The 20,202-nt window shown below is 43.6% G+C and overlaps 1 protein-coding gene across 1 annotated transcript; it reads left to right on the top strand.

Moving 5' to 3' along the window:
- Positions 1 to 1,917: 1,917 nt before the first annotated feature.
- Positions 1,918 to 4,155, top strand: LOC123130862 (fatty acid desaturase DES2-like). The gene is made up of 3 exons (XM_044550657.1): positions 1,918 to 2,127; positions 2,452 to 2,549; positions 2,985 to 4,155. The coding sequence occupies exons 1-3, from the start codon at positions 1,918 to 1,920 to the stop codon at positions 4,153 to 4,155; spliced, it is 1,479 nt and encodes a 492-aa protein (XP_044406592.1).
- Positions 4,156 to 20,202: the final 16,047 nt, after the last annotated feature.

The following is a 20,202-nucleotide window of genomic DNA, read 5'->3' as shown; positions in this document are numbered from 1 at the left end:
TTATGTATATTGTGTGCTAAATTTGCAATTATTTGTTTAATTTTCTTCATTTTCTTTTTTGTGTCATAAATCCACTATTGTATAATTATTTTAGCATATTAAAAAGTGCAATTTCTGTGTATATTGTGTGCAAATATTATTCATTATTTGTTTTAATTTATTTTTCAGATTTTTATCTTTGAAGGGTAATACCAATGCGAATAAGTTAGTCTTTCTTAGAAAGATTCCATTTTTTTTCTTTATTTTTATTTCCGTATATAAGTATATGCGGATAGTTCCATTTTATTGATTTTCTTTACTTTTCTTTTAGTATATAGAAGGCTATAGAAAGTATAAATTTCTATGTTCTATTATGTTACACATAGTTGCATAATATTCTTTTTCTTTTTCTTTTTTGGTTATTTAATTTATTTTTCATATAAGGGGAGAAAAAGGGTGGAAGAACAAGCCAGCTAGGCCTTTGGATCCAGATCGAATGGTGGAGAGCTATCTGATCGAACACCGACAATTTTTAGACAACTCACACGTGGTGGCGGACATAAAAATAGAATAGAGGGCGTGCCCTTGAAAATCAGCTAATTTTTACATAGGAAAAATTTTATTTTCCAAAATTCTGGGCACACCCGCTAGGCAGGCCACTGCTAGCACGCAGTTGCCCCTTTTTTCATTGTCTTTCTTCTTTGAGGTAATATCAATTCTCTTAATTCGTTTCTCCTTAAAAATATTATTTTAGTTTTGTATTACTTTTAGTGTTACCTTTGCTCCATCCCATAACCAAAAAGTTAATGATGAGAACGTCATGTCTGTGGTGCATGTTCTGCATGTTTATGTGTGTGTGTTGTTTGCATGTACGGCTCTTGCGGCACGGCCTAGCAACTTTTTAATTTGCACTAGCAGGCAGAAGGCGCGGCGGCACACTGTACCCGTCGTGAAGCAAGTGTATGTGGCTGCGTTGTTCTTTTTATATAAAAAAATGATTGTGGGTAAGCGAGCTGGCAGTTGATAATGTGCAAGCTAATTTATAACATAGATAAATACGGAAAGGTACCAAAAAACAATTCACCCATGGTTACAAACGCTTAGCTATATATCTTAAACGTTCCAGTCAAAACTGTTTCTAACAAAATAGTCACAGTTTGAAAATTCTCTGGTACAACCAAAAGTTGTACAAAATGAAGCTTCCTTCGAACCTTTTTTTTGCTCTAGTACACATTTTAAAGTTCACATTGTACGCATAGTACCCTATCCTACAAAAGATGAAAATTTGTATTAGTGGATGAAGCAAGATGTGCCCATGGTAATCCGAACTAAATAAAATGACGGGCAAAGTAAAATGTGGCAAACGATCTGAATAGATGATGAGCATATGAACTTTCTCTCCATATATCCAATATGGTATAAGTAGTCAAGGAAATGTTAAAAAAATTATTCAAGTTTAATACAGAAATAAAAAAAAAACCAAAATGATAGCAGTGAATGGCTGAAAAAAGAAGGGTCGCCACCTGAAACCAAAGGTTGTCAGGATGTTATTTGTGACTCGTCACTTCAGTTCAGCTGAATGTTCCTCCTTATATCTGCTACAAATAAATCACAAAAATAAAATGAGAAGACACAAGTCAGATTCCAGTAAATTCTTGTGGCTAGCGCATGAACTATCATAGTTAATTACTAATATCCACTTAGTCTGAATTAACACAACGAATTGCTATTACGTAAAAAAATGAATAAAAAATGTGCCTATACCACCTTCTTGGAACTACTTCGGCGTGAGAATAGCCTGATACCATGGTGCCCAAAGAACACCTACTAGTTCGTAATGAAGACGTTTCACGCTGTCGGAGTAAACATTCATGATAGAAGTTAGTGGCAGCTAGGCGAAGTAAGGGCCCAACCGAAGCCGATGCCAATAGTGGCACCATGAAAGGTGGAGAAGGGCAGCGTGAAGCCAGATCACAACATGGTTGTGAGCTTGTCCACTGCCGGCTGCTGGTCAGAAATAGGTGTTGCTGCCTTGGACCGCGGGAAGAGAACCACCAACAGGGCGAGGAGCACGTCCACCCAGGCTGCATCATCCTTGAGCTCGACGTCCTCACGCCGTGGGATGCGGAGGCCACCCTACCAGACCACGTGTGTGCTCGTCGCCTTCCTCGCTATCGTGTGGCAGCACGTCAGGTGGAGCGTTGATGACCTCGATGGCGTTGGCTGATGGTCAGGGGTCACTTGTGAGGGCACATGTGTAGCAGTGTTGTGGTTTGCTTGCGGTGCATGGCCCGCCTCAATGGCTGACGCCACGCTGGAGATCAAGATAGCTAGGGTTGGGGAAGGAGGTACTCTCGAGGGCTGCACTGTAGACGAAGGTAGAGGAGGAGAGGCGACACGGTGAGGATGAAGTGGAGGGGAGGAGGTGCGACAATGCTGGAAATTTTTTGGGTGAAAATCGAAACGGGATAGGGAAGAGGAAGGTGCAGGGCTGGGAAAATTTTGAATGAAAATCGAAACGGGATAGGGGAGAGGAAGGTGCGGCGGGAAGAGAAAGAAACCGAGAGGCGGTGAGCGTGGGACCCGGGGCGAGATATTTCTGGAAGTGAAATTGACCATTGTAGTTGTAAGACATCCCCACGTAATTTGCGTACATGTGTCAATTGGAGATGAGGCATCGGCTACAATGTGAAGCGTATCTGATGTGAGCTAGCTTAGCCACTTTAAGTCTTGTTTATATATGCATACTTTGAGATGAATACGTGGGGTGGTACAGAAAAAAAGTGACTGAACCTAAAATAAAATTCAGTCGCATGGGCTATAGCCGGTCCCGTCAACACACACTCTTTATTTTGACAATGTCTGTGGTGCAACTTTGACTGAAGCTCAATTGAATTCCTGTTGACTGTCAAACAGACACTCCTTATTTTTGTGGCAAGACAGATATAGCGCAGCCTCATAGACACTGTCTGATCACCCGTGGTTGTTCTTGTTGTTGTTGTCAGTAGCATCATGGGTGCCGGAGGCAGGATGACGGAGAAGGAGCGGGAGAAGCAGGAACTGCTCGGCCGCACGGGCGTCGGCGCGGCCTTCCAGCGCTCACCGACGGACAAGCCGCCGTTTACGCTGGGCCAGATCAAGATGGCAATCCCGCCTCACTGCTTCCAGCGCTCCCTGGTCAAGTCGTCCTCCTACTTGGTCCATGACCTCGTCATCGTCGCGGCACTCCTGTACGCCGCGCTGGTCTGGATCCCAGCCCTCCCGAGCATGCTTCAGCTGGGCGCCTGGCCGCTCTACTGGGTGGCCCAGGGCTGCGTCATGTTCGGCGTCTGGGTGATCGCGCATGAGTGCGGCCACCACGCCTTCTCCGACTACCCGCTGCTCGACGATATCGTCGGCCTGGTGCTCCACTCATGGCTCCTCGTCCCCTACTTCTCGCGGAAGCACAGCCACCGCCGCCACCACTCCAACACCGGATCGCTGGAGCGCGACGAGGTGTTCGTCCCAAGGCCGAAGGAGGCGCTGCCGTGGTACACCCCCTATATCCACGACAACCCCGTCGTCCGTGTGGTGCTCATCATGGTGCAGCTCACCCTTGGGTGGTACATGTACCTGTCGCTCAACACCTGGGGCCGCCCGTACCCGCGCTTCGCCTGCCATTTCGACCCCTACAGCCCGATCTACAACGACCGGGAGCGCCCCCAGATTTTCATCTCAGACGTCGGCGTGCTGGCCGTGTCGTTCGCCATGTTGGATTTCGTGTCGACGTTCGGGTTCTGGTGGATGATGCGGGTCTACGGCGCGCCGCTGATGATCGTGAACGCGTGGCTGGTCCTGGTCACCTACCTGCACCACACCCACCCGGCGCTGCCGCACTACGACTCGACGGAGTGGGACTGGCTGCGCGGGGCGCTCGCCACCATGGACCGCGACTACGGCATCCTCAACCGCGTGTTCCACAACATCACGGACACGCACATCTTGCACCACCTATTCTCCAATATACCGCACTACCACGCCATGGAGGCCACCAAGGCGATCAAGCCCATCCTCGGCGAGTACTATCAGATCGACCGCACCCCTCTCGCCAAGGCCACATGGCGCGAGGCCAAGGAGTGCCTGTACATCGTGCGCGAGGACAGCAAGGGGATCTTCTGGTACAGCAACAAGTTCTAGCCGCCAGGATCCATCAACCGTGCTGCAGGAAGAACTCAGGAAGAGATCCAGGGCATTTGGGCGGAAGGAAGACTATTACCGTGGCTTTGCTCAGTTCCATCTTTACTTTTTTCTCTGTGATTTAATCGCCGGACATGGTTTGGCCGGCGGTCGTCCTTGGTGTCCGTGGCCATTGACATGGCCGTATGTTGTGTGTGCGTCTGTCATCTGCCCGTCCATGCATGCCGTGTTGTTGTAAACCAATAAACCATTTCGTGTTTATGTCGGATTTTTCATAGCACACCAGTTCTTTTCCATGACTTTCGCTTTTGCACACCGCACCATGTGGCACAACATATGCACATGATCGATACATTTTATGTTGGCCAATATATGCCTCATTAGCAAAACTAAAGATTTATGTTGATACATTTTTATGTTCCTTAATGTGTTGTATAATAAGTATAATGGCATAACATATCTTTGATAAAATTATGGTTGATTCTCTAAATACTATAAGAATTTTGATTAAAACATTTTATGCGATATGTATTATCATGATCATGGTCATTACATGATATTTGGGAATGTTTTTGTTTATTTGGCAGTTAAAATTCACCAAATATTTCTATTTTGTGAATCCTCATGTGATTTTGATGTTCAACTTTTTTTTACTTGGATAGTTTTATTATTTTTTGGACGATTATTGTTAATGACATCTTCATGTGAATGTGAAGTTTAATGTTTGCTCGATGATAATATCACACACAGTTCCCCTGCATGGTTCGAAAAATATATTGAATTACATTATGTTGTTGCTTTATGTAAATGTTGGTTATTAAATTAGCCGATGTTCTTGCTAGCCATTGTGTGATTTTGCAAGTCTCTCTAATCAAAATTAAACTAACGGTAAGTTTTGATTAGTGATTTAGTGAGAAAATGTTCCAGTGGAATATGATGATAATCTGGCAACTGTTGAATATATTTCATGTGTCATTAATGAATAAATAAGGTTATTTTTAGTTTTTTCAACGTTGATACAAATTACAATAACAATCAATCATGTCTATAATTCTTCTCATCACACGGTTAATCCATTCTTAATGTATTCTTATTATTATGTTTCTAGCGAGGACATTAATAGTGATGTGAACTGTTGTTTTGGCATCAACCCACTTAATATAAATGACTTTCACTTGGTTGCTCTCAAGCGTCACAGCGCCGGGGTCGGGGTGTCCCAGCGCCGCGTGGTGACCCGGGGGTAGGCGGTCCACCACTGCGGTTTCGCTGAAGGAAGGTCGCGGGGTGGACACTGACTGGTCCAGGGTGGCGGCGACGACTCGGTTGGAGCTCGGAAAGGTGATGTTCGGTCATGGAGGAGAAGGGGGGGGGGAGATCGAGAAGATGGCACCGGTTTGTGCATTTTTTTGATCTATTTTGGTGTTCGGTTTGCTGGGTTTTTGTAGTTCGGAATTGATAGTAGAGTAACTTTTTCTTTATTGTAGAACAAGGTCTTAATGGGTGCTTGTATATACATATTCTTTGTAAGTACAAATGTGTATGTATTTTATCAATATAGTAAAAATTATGGGCTCTCTTTTTTTTTTCTTCATATAGCTCACTTGGAGTATCTTAGATATATGATATAGCTCACTTTAATAAAGTATCCTATATATGGTATATGAACATATTAAACACTCTTATATTTCTTTACGGAAGGAGTAGTATGTATAATATCACATGACAATATATGAGTTGTAAGTGTAAACGCACCCGGTTGTAAGACTTCTCTTTTATACTCCTAGGAGTGTGTACTCCCGTCATTAGTGAATGTGCTGGACGGGATGACTATCTTCTGTATTTAAATAGCTAGCTCCAGTAATATATTTATCTCAACATGAATGGAAAAAGATCCACCTCAACGTACAACTGCTTATAAAAAACCCACCTCAACATGTACAACTATCTATAAAGAACACCTCAACATGGAAACATGCATGCCATTTTATTCTATTATGATATTTATATTATACAATAATCAAACACAATAAATCATATGAATGTCAGTTTTAGTTCTTATATTATTACTCAAAAATTTCATGTTAAATGCAACACTTTGAATATATTGCAACACATTTTCACAACAACATGCCAAGTATCATCTAGTATTCAATAGAGTGAAAACTATGATGCAAATTAATAAATAATCTAACTAATTGCTACGAGTGCATACCTACTCCCTAGAAATCAGAAACGCTTGAATGTTATCCACGTTTTGTACTGCTCAGTTCACGTTTTCCGCCTTCCATACAGTATATGTTCCGTCGAGAGAAGTATAAGTAGCTTTTTTTTAGGTACCACTGGGTCTGAAACTTTGAACATATACTAATGCTTTTTAGTGGGATTACTTGCAACCAACGAGGGTACAATGTTATACTATATTTTTGTCTGTCAGGCGCCTTAGCCCACAAAAAGCGAATTGTGCTGTATTTGTACTACTTTGAGATGAGGTATATACTAGGAGAGTAGGAGTACTTAGAAACTAAAAGGGTATATACCTTCTTTTTTCACAATGGGTATTTTCTTTCCTGGTGAGTATATATACATTTTCTGTGAGTCAGTATATAGACATTTTCTGGTGAGTGAGTATATGTGTTTCTTTGTGAGACGCTATATAACTCTTGTCGTGGTTTTAGTTCAAATTTTAAAACTAAAACCACGACAAAAATTATGAAACAAAGGGAGTAATTTTTTTTGAGTCCTTATATAGCCAGAGGTGCTTTTGGCCATTTCGCAGAAAAGGTCTATTATAGGAGTTTATTTGTTACCGAGTAATGGTATCTCCAACGCGACCCTCAAACCGTCCGCATACGTCCGGACCAGACGTGTTTTGCCAACCAATCCGATCATGTATCAGTCTGTAGGCCAGTCCGGACGTGCTTTTTCCCGCAATCCATACAAAGTGGGGGGGGGGGGGGGTTGCGGGCGTCCGGACCGCTGCCACGCGTGCTCATGTCTACCCTGGCCCATCAAAAACCCTCCTCCTTCGTCCATGTGCGTTCCCGTCCGACGCCAGCTGCTGCGCATTGACGCACCCAGACGCTTGGCCTCACCGGAATCCGCTATTTAACCGCGGCCACACCCGGCTAAACTCCACACCACAACACATCCGCTCCACATCCTCCTCCATTGCACCACATCCACCATGAACGTGAGAGGGAACGATCCGTGGGAGAGCCTGTCGACGGAGATGAAGCACGGGGTTGCCGCCCTTGTGGTCACCTGACAGTGCCGCCGTGACAGGCGGATTGAGGCCGGCATGCCGGCCAGCTCCCCCGAGGTCTCCGACGACGACCCCACAATGGAGACAGGGTCCGATGATGACACTGCGCCGGTGCATGCCGGCTTGACCATGGAGCAGGTGCAGGCGCACTGCGATGCTGCCATGGCGGATGAGGAGCAGCCTGCGCGGCTCCTATGTCGGCATTCCGACAGGCTTAGAAGGAGCTAAGGTACAACCTGCTGCTCTTCGACAACACCGGTTGGTGAAGGGTCAAAACTACGGTGAGCGCGCAAGCGAGGAGGTCGTGATCACCATCTCTGCGACGAACCCGAACTTCATTGTGGAGTAGCAGACGCTCTACGAGGCCGCGCGTGCTCAACGCGTCGCTCACAACTCAGTGATGGCGCAGTTGGACGCGGACGCAGCCGCACAAGCGCTGGCAGCGTAGGCGGTCGAGGATGAAAACGCTGCCAGCTACGCGTCTTACACGCCGTCGTCCAACTTTTGGGGCGCATGTGGTAGGTGGACAGTGATGGACCGTCCACGTCCATCATCAACCTCACATCTACTGGCATCGACGGATAGGTCGCGGACTCCTTCGAGGATGACTAGGGCATGTGAGGCGGTAGGGCATTGTGTCCCTAGTGGGCCGATCTATCTCCCATGTTCTACTTTTTCTCGCCGGAGACTACACCTCCACTTCACGGGTCTTGAACCCCGCCGCCAGTCATGAACACGGTAGATGGAGGACGTGGTCGCCAATGCCGAATACAAAGGAAGTGAACGACGGGCGCCGCCATAGGATAGCTTCAGGTCCGGTCACCCTTTTTAATAAAAAATGTTTAAAATGTAATAAATTTTGTATGGTTTATATGAAAATCCGTCGTGTTTGCATGAATTTCGTCCGGTTAGTTAAAACTTAGTTCGAAATATATGTGAACGGATGCAGGAGTAAATTTGTAGGTGAGAGATGCCCTAATTGAGCACGCATTGCATTTTGCTGAGAGGGCATGCGTGTACCAATTCTTGTGATAGTGTTGATTAGTCAGAGGGAGTGATGAATAAATAAGTAAAACAACGTCAGTCTGCACTGATGTTTATAGATATACCTTTCCGTAAGCAGACGACTATGATGGCCTAGAACGAGGACCACGTCTCGTCGTTATCACACGGATCAGGATGAAAGGAACACTAGCGTCGTCGTCACCGGCGGCTAGCAGCTGACAGCGGCCGTACTTGAAAGCGTCCACTCCACGGAAACTGGAAGGGATGCTCAATTGTTTAGACGTTGTTTTCGTCGGTCGTCGCCGGCGGCGGATAAGGGAGCAGAGGAGAGGACTGAGGCCTTCCAAAATACTCTTTTTGTCTCAAAATATAAAAATGTTTTCGACACTAGTATAATGTAAAAAACGTTTTTATATTTTGTGACGAAGGGAGTAGTAATCACTAGCGTCGTCGTCGGTGGTGGCTAGCGGCTGATGACGACTGCGCTACATGACAACGTCCTCTACAGATGTTGAGATGTTGTGGCCGTCACGGTGACGCATAGAGGAGGAGGAGATGGAGGCCTCAGAGCATCTTTACTCGTTCGGTCCTCAGAGGCTTAAAATAGCTTCGTCTAGGACGCGCCGGTGGAAAAATCGGTGTGAGGGGCTAGGGTTCTCATCTACCCCTTCTCCCTCCCAAGGTTGCCCGGTCATCGATTTTGGCCCATTTTCGCTCTAAATTGGCCCACTTTTGGCGCTAAATTGGCTCATTTTTGGCCCATATTCGGCATGCTTCGGCACAAATTCGATAGAAGCTAATTTTTATCACATAGTTTATCACAGAAATCAATACAAATCAAATAGTTCAATAAATCAATACAAATCAAATAGTTCAACAAATCAATACAAATCAAATAGTTCAACAAATAAAAACTCATATTTCATCACACGTCGAGCTAGGCGTTGTTCTTGAGCCTCCATAGTTGCTCCATCAGATCGTGCTGCAGTTGTTGATGCATCTGTGGGTTTCAGATCTCCTGATGCTTGTTGAGGAAGGCAGTCCAGGTTGCCGGCAGCTGGTGATCAACTTGGGAAGAGGACCCTGCTTGTAATATGGTTCAGTGTCAAACATTGGCTCTTCCTGCTCGCTCTCGATGATCATGTTGTGCAAGATGACACAACAAGTCATGACTACCCACATTTGATCTTTCGACCAGGTCTGAGCGGGGTACCGGACAACAGCAAATCGAGATTGGAGCACACCAAATGCCCGCTCGACATCCTTCCTGCAAGCCTCCTGACACTTGGCAAAGTAAGAGTTCTTGCCTCCTGGCACAAGGTTTGAGATAGTCTTCACAAATGTGGACCATCTCAGATAGATGCCATCTGCTAGGTAGTATCCCTTGTTGTAGTGGCGCCCATTGACCTCGAAGTTCACCGGAGGAGCATGACCTTCAACAAGCTTGGCAAAGACATTCGAGCATGAAGTACGTTGATGTCATTGTGAGTTCCTGGCATACCAAAGAAGGAGTGCCAAATCCAAAGGTCCTGTGTGGTCACTGCCTCATGTACCACACTGCAATGACCTTTGACGCCTTTGTACATCCCCTGCCAAGCAAATGGATAGTTTTTCCATTTCCAATGCATGAAGTCGATGCTTCCAAGCATCCCAGGAAATCCTCTTGCTGCATTCTGTGCTAGGATCCGAGCAGTGTCTTCTGCATTGGGTGATCGCAAGTATTGAGGTCCAAACACTGCCACCATTGCCATGCAGAACTTGCACATACACTCAATGGTCGTGGTCTCAGCCATGCGTCCATAGTCTTCCAGTGAATCACCGGGAGCTCCGTATGCAAGCATCCTCATAGTTGTCGTGCATTTCTGGTGTGAGGTGAATCCAAGTGTGCCGGTGCAATCCTTCTTGCACTTGAAGTAGCTGTCAAACTCACGGATGGAATTCACAATCCTGAGGAAGAGCTTCGGCTCATCCGATAACGATGCCGAAATACTTTGTCGCCGTGCAGTGGAGCGTCGGCGAAGTAGTCGGTGTAGAGCAAGCAATAGCCTTCCAGTCGATGCCTCTGCCTTGCCTTCAGCCGGCCCGACACCTCGCCACCTCGCCGGGGCTTTGCATTGCCTGCGAACAGGCCGGCCAAAGCAACGACCATGAGGTGCTCTTCGTCCTGAGCGTCGGCATCGGCTTTCTCCTCCAACAGCGCCGCAAACGCCTCCTCGTCATCGGAGTGCATCGCCGAGCAGACAAATCACCAAACACCTGGCGGGCGTGGTAGGCGCACAGCCGCCCGTACCACCACTTGTGTGGCCGAAGCGCTAGAAAATCTTGCCCAGAAGCGGGATGGACGCTCCCGCAGCGGACCCTCTCTTTCTCGGCCAAGAAATGGCCTTTGTAGTGGCGGTGGGCAGCGCCGGGATCAGCACGCCGGCGAAAGGGGGTAGTGCACACGAGGGGCGAATCTGGAAGTGGAAAAAATGTTTTTTGCCTGACAGCGGTGGCCCATGCGCCGTTTTCCCTTCCGCCAGAGCCCCCAAGCGCCCCCAATGCACTGGGTTCGGCCTGGGATCACCGGGCCAAAAATGGGCCAAACCGGCGGAAATCGGCGTCCTGGGGCGCAACACAAACCGGCGGAAATTGGCGTCCTGAGGCGCGACTGGGTTTTTTTGGCGTCGGCGAAAAAAACACGTTCTGGGGTGCCTGTTGGGGGTGCGGCTGGAGATGCTCTTAGAGCATCTACAGCCGGATTTGACCGATCACGCCTTAAATTAGTCACTTTGTATCCGCGTCTCTCATATTTTATCCTCTAGATCCATACAGAGCATGCGAAAGAAATCTTACATACTACATCTACGTACTACCCTAGCTACTCTTCATCGTCGGAGATGTCCACGATGATGGTGCCGGGCGCCGGCTGGACGGGCGGATAGGAGGGCTCCGGCTCATCCTCCTCCTGCTTGACCCCATCCATGTAGGCGAGCATCTCCGCCTCCTCTGCGGTCTGCTGCGCCTCCATCTCCTGCCGACGACGGCATCTTTCCTCCACAGCCGACTCCGACCGGAGGGAATCGAGGATGGCTTGCTGTTTCGCCTGCAGATCCTCACCGCCAGCGTCCCCCACATCCTCCTCCTCCAGCTCATCCCCCTTCCTCAGAGTCCTCCTCCTCCTCCAACTCCCCCTCCAGATCCACTGCATCTCGAAGGTAGCCCCGTGGCGATCCGGGCTTCGCGCCTAGCCCGGATCTACTCAACGAGCTCGAGCCGTCACTTTGGTGTTAGAAATGGCTTGCTCCTCACCCGACGGCGTGGGGGCATGGCTACTAGGCGGACGGGTGGAGTGGAAAGTGGCGGCAACGGCGGACAGGAGGAGGAAAATGTTGATGGATGGTAGGGTTTCGGTGCTGCCGGACGACTTAAATAGCGGGCAAGGCACTACCCGGCCCGCCGGAGCGGTGCCACCGGTCCGGCGGAGGAGAGGAGCTTCAAACCGCCAGGTTTGAGGGTGTTTCCGGCTGGGACCCCATCGTCAGTCCGACGTGGCGGGCGTGCCCGGGCGCGTCCGGGCGCCCCCATATCTGCCCCATATTTCTGCTAGATATGAGGAGTGTCGGTCAGCCCGGGCATTTGAGGCCGTTTGAGGCGCCCTTCTATGTCAAAGAAATGTGACCGGCCAGTGACCGGGCGGCCCGCCTGGGCGTATGAGGCGGGTTTGAGGCGCCCGACTATAGATGCTCTTGGGGCATTTGCAGGGCGGACCTGCAAACCTTCCACATCCGCCCGGTCCATGAAAGCCATCCAACGCGGGTTTCTATCGGTCCGTGATGTAGTATCGACGTGATTTCTCATGTAAATAGGACACAAAAGTGGGGGAGCTTTACTGGAGTCCGGACCGACCCCAAGCCCACTTCTGACCGCCCTGGCCCACCAAAAAACCTCCTCCTCTGGCGCGCGCATCCCGCCCTTCGCCAGCTGCTCGCATTCACTGATGGAAATATATGCCCTAGAGGCAATAAATAAGTTTGTTATTATTATATTTCCTTATTCATGATAAAGGTTTATTATTGATGCTAGAATTGTATTCATCGGAAACTTAAATACATGTGTGGATACATAAACAAATACCGCGTCGCTTGATAACAGGATCACATCATTAGGAGAATGATGTGATGGACAAGACCCATCCGTTAGCTTAGCATATGATAGTTCAGTTTATTGCTATTGCTTTCTTGATGTCAAATATATATTCCTTCGACTATGAGATCATGCAACTCCTGGATACCAGAGAATACCTTGTGTGCTATCAAATGTCACAACGTAACTGGGTGATCATAAAGATGCTCTACAGGTATCACCGAAGGTGTTTGTTGAGTTGGCATCGATCGAGATTAGGATTTGTCACTCAGTGTATCGGAGAGGTATCTCTTGGCCCTCTCGGTAATACACATCACAAGAAGCTTGCAAGCAAAGTGACTAAGGAGCTAGTTATGAGATGATGTATTACGGAACGAGTAAAGAAACTTGCCGGTAACGAGATTGAACTAGGTATGAAGATACCGACGATCGAATCTTGGGCAAGTAAATACCTATAGACAAAGGGAATTACGTATGATGTCATAAGGTTCGACCGATAAAGATCTCCGTAGAATATGTAGGAACCAATATGGGCATCCAGGTTCCTCTATTGGTTATTGACCGGAGAGGCGTCTCCATCATGTCTACATAGTTCTCGAACCCATAGGGTCCGTGATGCAGCTTGAAGCTGCGTCTGTATTTCCCCAAAGAGGAAGGGATGATGCAGCACAACGACGGTAGGTATTTCCCTCGGTGATGAAACCAAGGTTATCGAACCAGTAGGAGAACCAAGAAACACTACGTAAACGGCACCTCCACACAAATAACAAATACTCGCAACCCAACGTATTAAAGGGGTTGTCAATCCCTTTCGGGTAACGGCACCAGAAATTGGCAAACGGACGTGAATAAATTGTAGTAGATTGATAGATCGAACGCCAAATAAGAATAAATTCCAGCAAGGTATTTTTGTATTTTTGGTTTAATAGATCTTAAAATAAATGGCAAATACAATAGATTGCAAAGGCAAATAATATGAGAAAGTGACCTGAGGGCCGTAGATTTCACTAGTGGCTTCTCTCGAGAAAAATAGAAAACGGTTGGTAAACGAATTACTGTCGGGAAATTGATAGAACTTCAAATAATCATGACGATATCCAGGCAATGATCATAATATAGGCATCACGTCCAAGATTTGTAGACCGAGTCCTGCCTGCATCTACTACTATTGCTCCACACATCGACCGCTATCCAACATGCATCTAGTGTATTAAGTTCATGGAGAAACGGAGTAATGCAATAAGAACGATGACATGATGTAGACAAGATCTATTTATGTGGAAATATAGCCCATCATTTTATTCTTAGTAGCAGCGATACATACGTGTCGGTTCCCCTTCTGTCACTGGGATCAAGCACCGTTAGATCGAACCCACTACAAAGCACCTCTTCCTATTGCAAGATAAATAGATCAAGTTGGCTAAACAAAACCCATATATCGGAGAAGAAATACGAGGCTATAAGCAATCATGCATATAAGAGATCAAAGAAACTCAAATAACTTTCATGGATAAAAAGAGATAGATCTGATCATAAACTCAAAGTTCATCGGATCCCAACAAACACACGACAAAAGAGTTACATCATATGGATCTGCAAGAGACCATTGTATTGAGAATCAAACGAGATAGAGGAAGCCATCTAGATACTAACTACGGACCCGAAGGTCTACAAAGAACTACTCACACATCATCGGAGAGGCCCCAATGGAAGTGGTGAACCTCTCTGTGATGGTGTCTAGATTGGATCTGGTGGTTCTGGACTCTGCGGCAGCTGGAATTGATTTTCATCGACTCCCCTAGGGTTTCTGGAATATTGGGGTATTTGTAGAGCAAAGAGGCGGTTCGGGGGGCACCTGAGGTGGGCACAACCCACCAGGGTGCGCTTGTGCCTCCAAACGCACCCTGGTGGGTTGTGCTCCCCTCGGAGCAGCCCCCAGGTGCTTCTTCGACCCATTGGTTGTCTTCTGGTCCAAAAACATCCACAAAAAGTTTTGTTGTGTTTGGACCCCATTTGATATTGATTACCTGTGATGTAAAAAACATGCAAAAAACAGCAACTGGCACTTGGCACTATGTCAATAGGTTAGTACCAAAAAATGATATAGAATCACTATTAAATGATTATAAAACATCCCAGAATGATAATATAACATCATGGAACAATAAAAAATTATAGATATGTTGGAGACGTATAAGCATCCCAAAGCTTAATTCCTTCTCATCCTCGAGTAGGTAAATGATAAAAACAAAATTTTTGATGTGGAATGTTGCCTAACATGTCATATCATATTCTTTTCTTTACAGCATGGACATTTGGACTTTTATATTGTTCAAAGAAATAGTCTAGTTTTGACATGATAATTTAGATACTCAAGCATATCAACAAGCAACCAAGTCTTTCGAAATATCACCGCTAAAATAAGTTATCCCTAGCCCATCATGCTCAATCATTGATCCATTCATGAAACACACTCGCATATTAGCTACAACCAATGCTCAAGTACGATCATAGTGCCCCCTAGTTGGTGCTTTATAAGAGAAGATGGAGACTCAAATTCAAAATAAAAATTGCATAAATTAAAAGAAAGGCCCTTCGCGGAGGGAATTAGGGATTTGTAGAGGTGCCAGAGCTCAAAGCGAAAATTTAGAGATAAAAACATTTTGAGAGGCATACTTCTCCCACCAACGAAAATGACTTAGAGTTCCCAACAATTTCCATGCTAGATATATCATAGGCGGTTCCCAAACATATATTAAAGTTTATTCCTTTTTCCACCATACTTTCACTTTCCATGGCTAACCGTATCCACAGGTGCCTTCCATACCAACACTTTCTAAGGAATTTATTATTTGACAACATAAAGTAAATTCATTTTTCATTTCGGGACCAGGCATCCCTAATACCTTTGACTTACTCTCGTGCAATGACAAGTGAATAAACACTCATCATGAGAATAGCACATCTAGCATGGAAAATATTAGCCACCCCTCACCGCCTCGCGAGCGGTACGAGCACACAAAAGAGAAATTTATTTTGAATATTAGAGATGGCACATACAAATTTGCTTAGAACGGCAAAAGAATACCGCATATAGGTAGTATAGTGGATTCATGTGGCAAAACTGGTTTACAGGATTTTGGATGCACAAGTAGTGACCATACTTAATGAAAAATGAAGGCTAGCAAAAGATTGAGAAGCGACCAACCAAGAAATGAATAATATCATAAGCAAGCATTGAGCGTAATTAACACCGAATAATGCACCACAAGTAGGATGTAATTTCATTGCATGACTATTGACTTTCATGCTCACATAGGGAATCAAAAACCTTAACACCAATATTCTTACTAAAGCATAATTACTCATCAACATGACTCACATATCACATCATCATATCTCAAAACTATTACTAAGAATCAAGTTTATTTTTGTCCAATGATCTTCATGAAAGTTTTTATTATATCCATCTTGGATATCTATCACTTTGGAACTAATTTTTGTGTGTTGCTTTTGATAAGCTCAAACAAATATAAGTGAAGATCATGAGCATAAAATTTCTTTCTCTCAATTTAATTTAAGTGAAGCAAGAGAGAATTTCTTGAAAATTTTACTAACTCTCAAATAAATCTAAGTGAAGCAAGAGAGCATTTCTTAAAAAAATACTAAAGCACACCGTGCTCAAAAAGATATAAGTGAAGCACTAGAGCAAATCCATAGCTCATAAAAATTTAAGTGAAGCATAAAGAGCCATTTTAACAAGTCATGGCATAATTTTGGCTCTCTCAAATAGGTGTTTCCAGCAAGGAATCAAGACTAAAAACACAAAACAAAACAAGCACAGACTCATATCATACAAGACACTCCAAGCAAAACACATAGTATGCGACGAATAAAAATATAGCTTTGAGTAAAATACCGATGGTCGTTAGAAGAAAGAGTGGATGCCACTCGGGGCATCCCCAAGCTTAGTTGCTTGCTTCTCTTTGGATAATAGCTTGGGATTCCGGGGCATCCCCAATCTTAGGCTCTTCTTACTCCTTATTCCTTCATCCATCATAAGATAACCCAAAAATTGAAAACTTCAACCACACAAAACTCAACAAAACCTTCGTGAGATCCCTTAGTATAAGAAAACAAATCACTACTATAAGTGTTGTAGAAAACCAATTCATATTTTATTCTTGCATTATATATATTGTATTCCAACTTTTCTATGGAAAAAACTCATCAAAGAAAACCATAGAATCATCAAAGCAAGCACACAACACAAAGAAAACATAATCTGTCAAAAACAGAATAGTCTGTAGCAATCTGGATATTTCGAATACTTATCTAACTTAAGAAACTCTGAAAAATTAGGAAGAACTATGCAATTTGTATATATATATATCTTATGCAAAAAGAATTGGTATTTTATTTCTCTCTGGTTAGAAATGAGAATTTTTTTCATGAGCGCAGAAGTTTCTGTTTTTCAGCAAGATCAAACAACTATCACCCAAGAAGATCCTAAAGGCTTTACTTGGCACAAACACTAACTAAAACATAAAAACACAATCATAACAGTAGCATAATTATTCTAACACTCAAGAAAAGAAATCAAAAAGCGAAAATAACTTTTATTCATTGGGTTGCCTCCCAACAAGCGCTATTGTTTTACGCCCCTAGCTAGGCATAAAGCAAGGATCTAAGTTTTGTTATCTTTGGTTCGAGATCCATAAGATGCCCTCATGATTGATTCATATGGTGGCCTAATTATTGTTCTAGGGAAGTGTTCCATACCCTTCCTTAGTGGAAATTAAAACTTAATATTTCCTTCTTTCATATCAATCACGACACCGATAGTGCGCAAAAACGGTCTACCAAGAATAATTGGGGAAGACGGATTGCAATCAATATCAAGAACAATAAAATCTATGTGCAGATAATTCCTATTTGCAAGAATAAGAACATCATTAATTCTTCCCATAGACTTTTTAATACTAGAATCCGCCAAGTGCAAATTTAAAGAACATTCTTCAATATCGGTAAGACCAAGCACATCACATAAAGATTTCGGAATTGTGGAAACACTAGCACCCAAGACACACAAAGAAAAACACTCATAATTTTTAATCTTGACTTTCATAGTAGGTTCCCATTCATCATGCAATTTTCTAGGAATTGGAACTTCTAATTCCAACTTTTCTTCTAAAGCTTTCATCATAGCATCAACAATATGTTTAGTAAAAGCTTTATTTTGTTCATAAGCATGGGGTGAATTTATCATGGATTGCAACAAAGAAATACAATCAATCAAAGAGCAACTATCATAATTAAAGTCTTTGTAATCCAAAAGAGTGGGTACATCACTAGTTAAAGTTTTGACCTCTTCAAGCCCACTTTTATCAATTTTCATAACAAGATTTTCACCCTCCGAAATATTGGGACGCCTTCTAGCTAAAGTTGGCTCTTCTTCAGTCCCTTTTTCATCAATCTTAACTTTACTAAACAAGGAATCAGTAGAAAAAACACCAATAATTTTAAGATCTTCATCGCTTTTGCAAAAGTAATCACTAGAAAATGCTTTTTCTAAAAAATTCTCTTCTAGCTCTAAGCATATTGGTTCTTTTGTTACTTTCATCCATAGAAACGTAAAGGGATTTAATTGATTCCTCAACATTAGGCACAAAAAATTTCATCTTGAGATTTCCTACATCATGAGAAGTTCTATCAACACTTCTAGACAAATCATCAATCATATTCAACTTTTCTTCTATGGTAGTGTTGAAAACTTTTTACGTGTTGATAAATTCTTTAATATTATGCTAAAGATCAGAGGTGTTACTATTATTATTATAAGAAGGATTTCCATAGTAATTACCATAATTATTACAAGAATTACTAGGAAAAGGCTTAGGATTAAAATTACCTCTATAAGCATTGTTATTGAAATTATTTCGCTAGATAAAAATCACATCTACGTCATCACTATTTTGCTCAATCAAAGTAGACAAAGGCATATCATTGAAATCAATAGGATTACTTTTACTAGCAACCAATTTCATAAGAGCATCAACTTTTTCACTGAACGAAGAAATTTCTTCAACCGAATTAACTTTTTTACTAGTAGGAGCTCTTTTGCTATGCCATTGTGAATAATTTGCCATAATATTATCAAGAAATTTGGTGGATTCACCCAAAGTAATTTCCATAAAAGTATCACCCGCGACGGAATCTAAAAGATTACGAGAAACAAATTTCAACTCCGCATAAATTTTTTGTATGATCATCCAAAAATTAAACCAATGAGTTGGGCAATTCCTTAGAATCATTTTCATCCTTTCCCAAGATTGTGCAACATGCTCATGTTCAAGTTGCTTGAAATTTATGATCTGGGTTCTAAGGGAAATAATTTTTGCTAACGGAAAATACTTAGTGATAAAAGCATCTTTGCACTTATTCCAAGAATCGATACTATTGCGAGGCAAAGAAGAAAACCAATTTTTTGCAGAACCACACAAAGAAAACGGAAATAATTTCATCTTCACAATATCATTGTCCACATCTTTTTTTATTTTGCATATCGCATAATTCCACGAAGGTATTAAGATGGGACGCGGCATCCTCATTATGAGTGCCGGAAAATTGGTCTTTCATAACAAGATTCAGGAAAGCAGTATTAATATCAGAAGATTCCGCACTAGTGGCGGGAGCAATCGGAGTGCCAAATAAATCATTGTTGTTGGTATTTGAGAAATCACACAACCTGGTGTTCTCTTGAGCCATGATGACTACGAAACAAGATTGCATTCAAAAACAGATCCAGCAAGAAAACGACGAACGAAAAAGAGGGCGAATAAAACGACAAATTTTTGTGAAGTGGGTGAGAGGAAAACGAGAGGCAAATGGCAAATAATGTAAATTGGGAGGAGATGAGATTTGTGATAAGGAACCAGGTAGATGTTGATCCTCCCCACCAACGGCGCTAGAAATTCCTTTTGATGCGGCTTGAAGAAATGTCGGTATTTCTCAAAGAGGAAGGGATGATGCAGCACATCGACAGTAGGTATTTCCCTTAGTGATGAAACCAAGGTTATCGAACCAGTAGGAGAACCAAGAAACACTACGTAAACGGCACCTGCACACAAATAACAAATACTCGCAACCCAACGTATGAAAGGGGTTGTCAATCCCTTTCGGGTAACGGCACCAGAAATTGGCAAACGGACGTGAATAAATTGTACTAGATTGATAGATCGAACGCCAAATAAGAATAAATTCCAGCAAGGTATTTTTTGTATTTTTGGTTTAATAGATCTTAAAATAAATGGCAAATACAATAGATTGCAAAGGCAAATAGTATGAGAAAGTGACCCGAGGGCCGTAGGTTTCACTAGTGGCTTCTCTCGAGAAAAATAGCAAACGGTTGGTAAACGAATTACTGTTGGGAAATTGATAGAACTTCAAATAATCATGACGATATCCAGGCAATGATCATTATATAGGCATCATGTCCAAGATTTGTAGACCGACTCCTGCCTGCATCTACTACTATTACTCCACACATCGACCGCTATCCAACATGCATCTAGTGTATTAAGTTCATGGAGAAACGGAGTAATGCAATAAGAATGATGACATGATGTAGACAAGATATATTTATGTGGAAATAG

Source organism: Triticum aestivum, chromosome 6A, assembly GCF_018294505.1.
Source record: "Triticum aestivum cultivar Chinese Spring chromosome 6A, IWGSC CS RefSeq v2.1, whole genome shotgun sequence".
NCBI classification, from domain to species: Eukaryota; Viridiplantae; Streptophyta; class Magnoliopsida; order Poales; family Poaceae; genus Triticum; species Triticum aestivum.
This window is presented reverse-complemented; position numbering and strand designations above follow the sequence as displayed.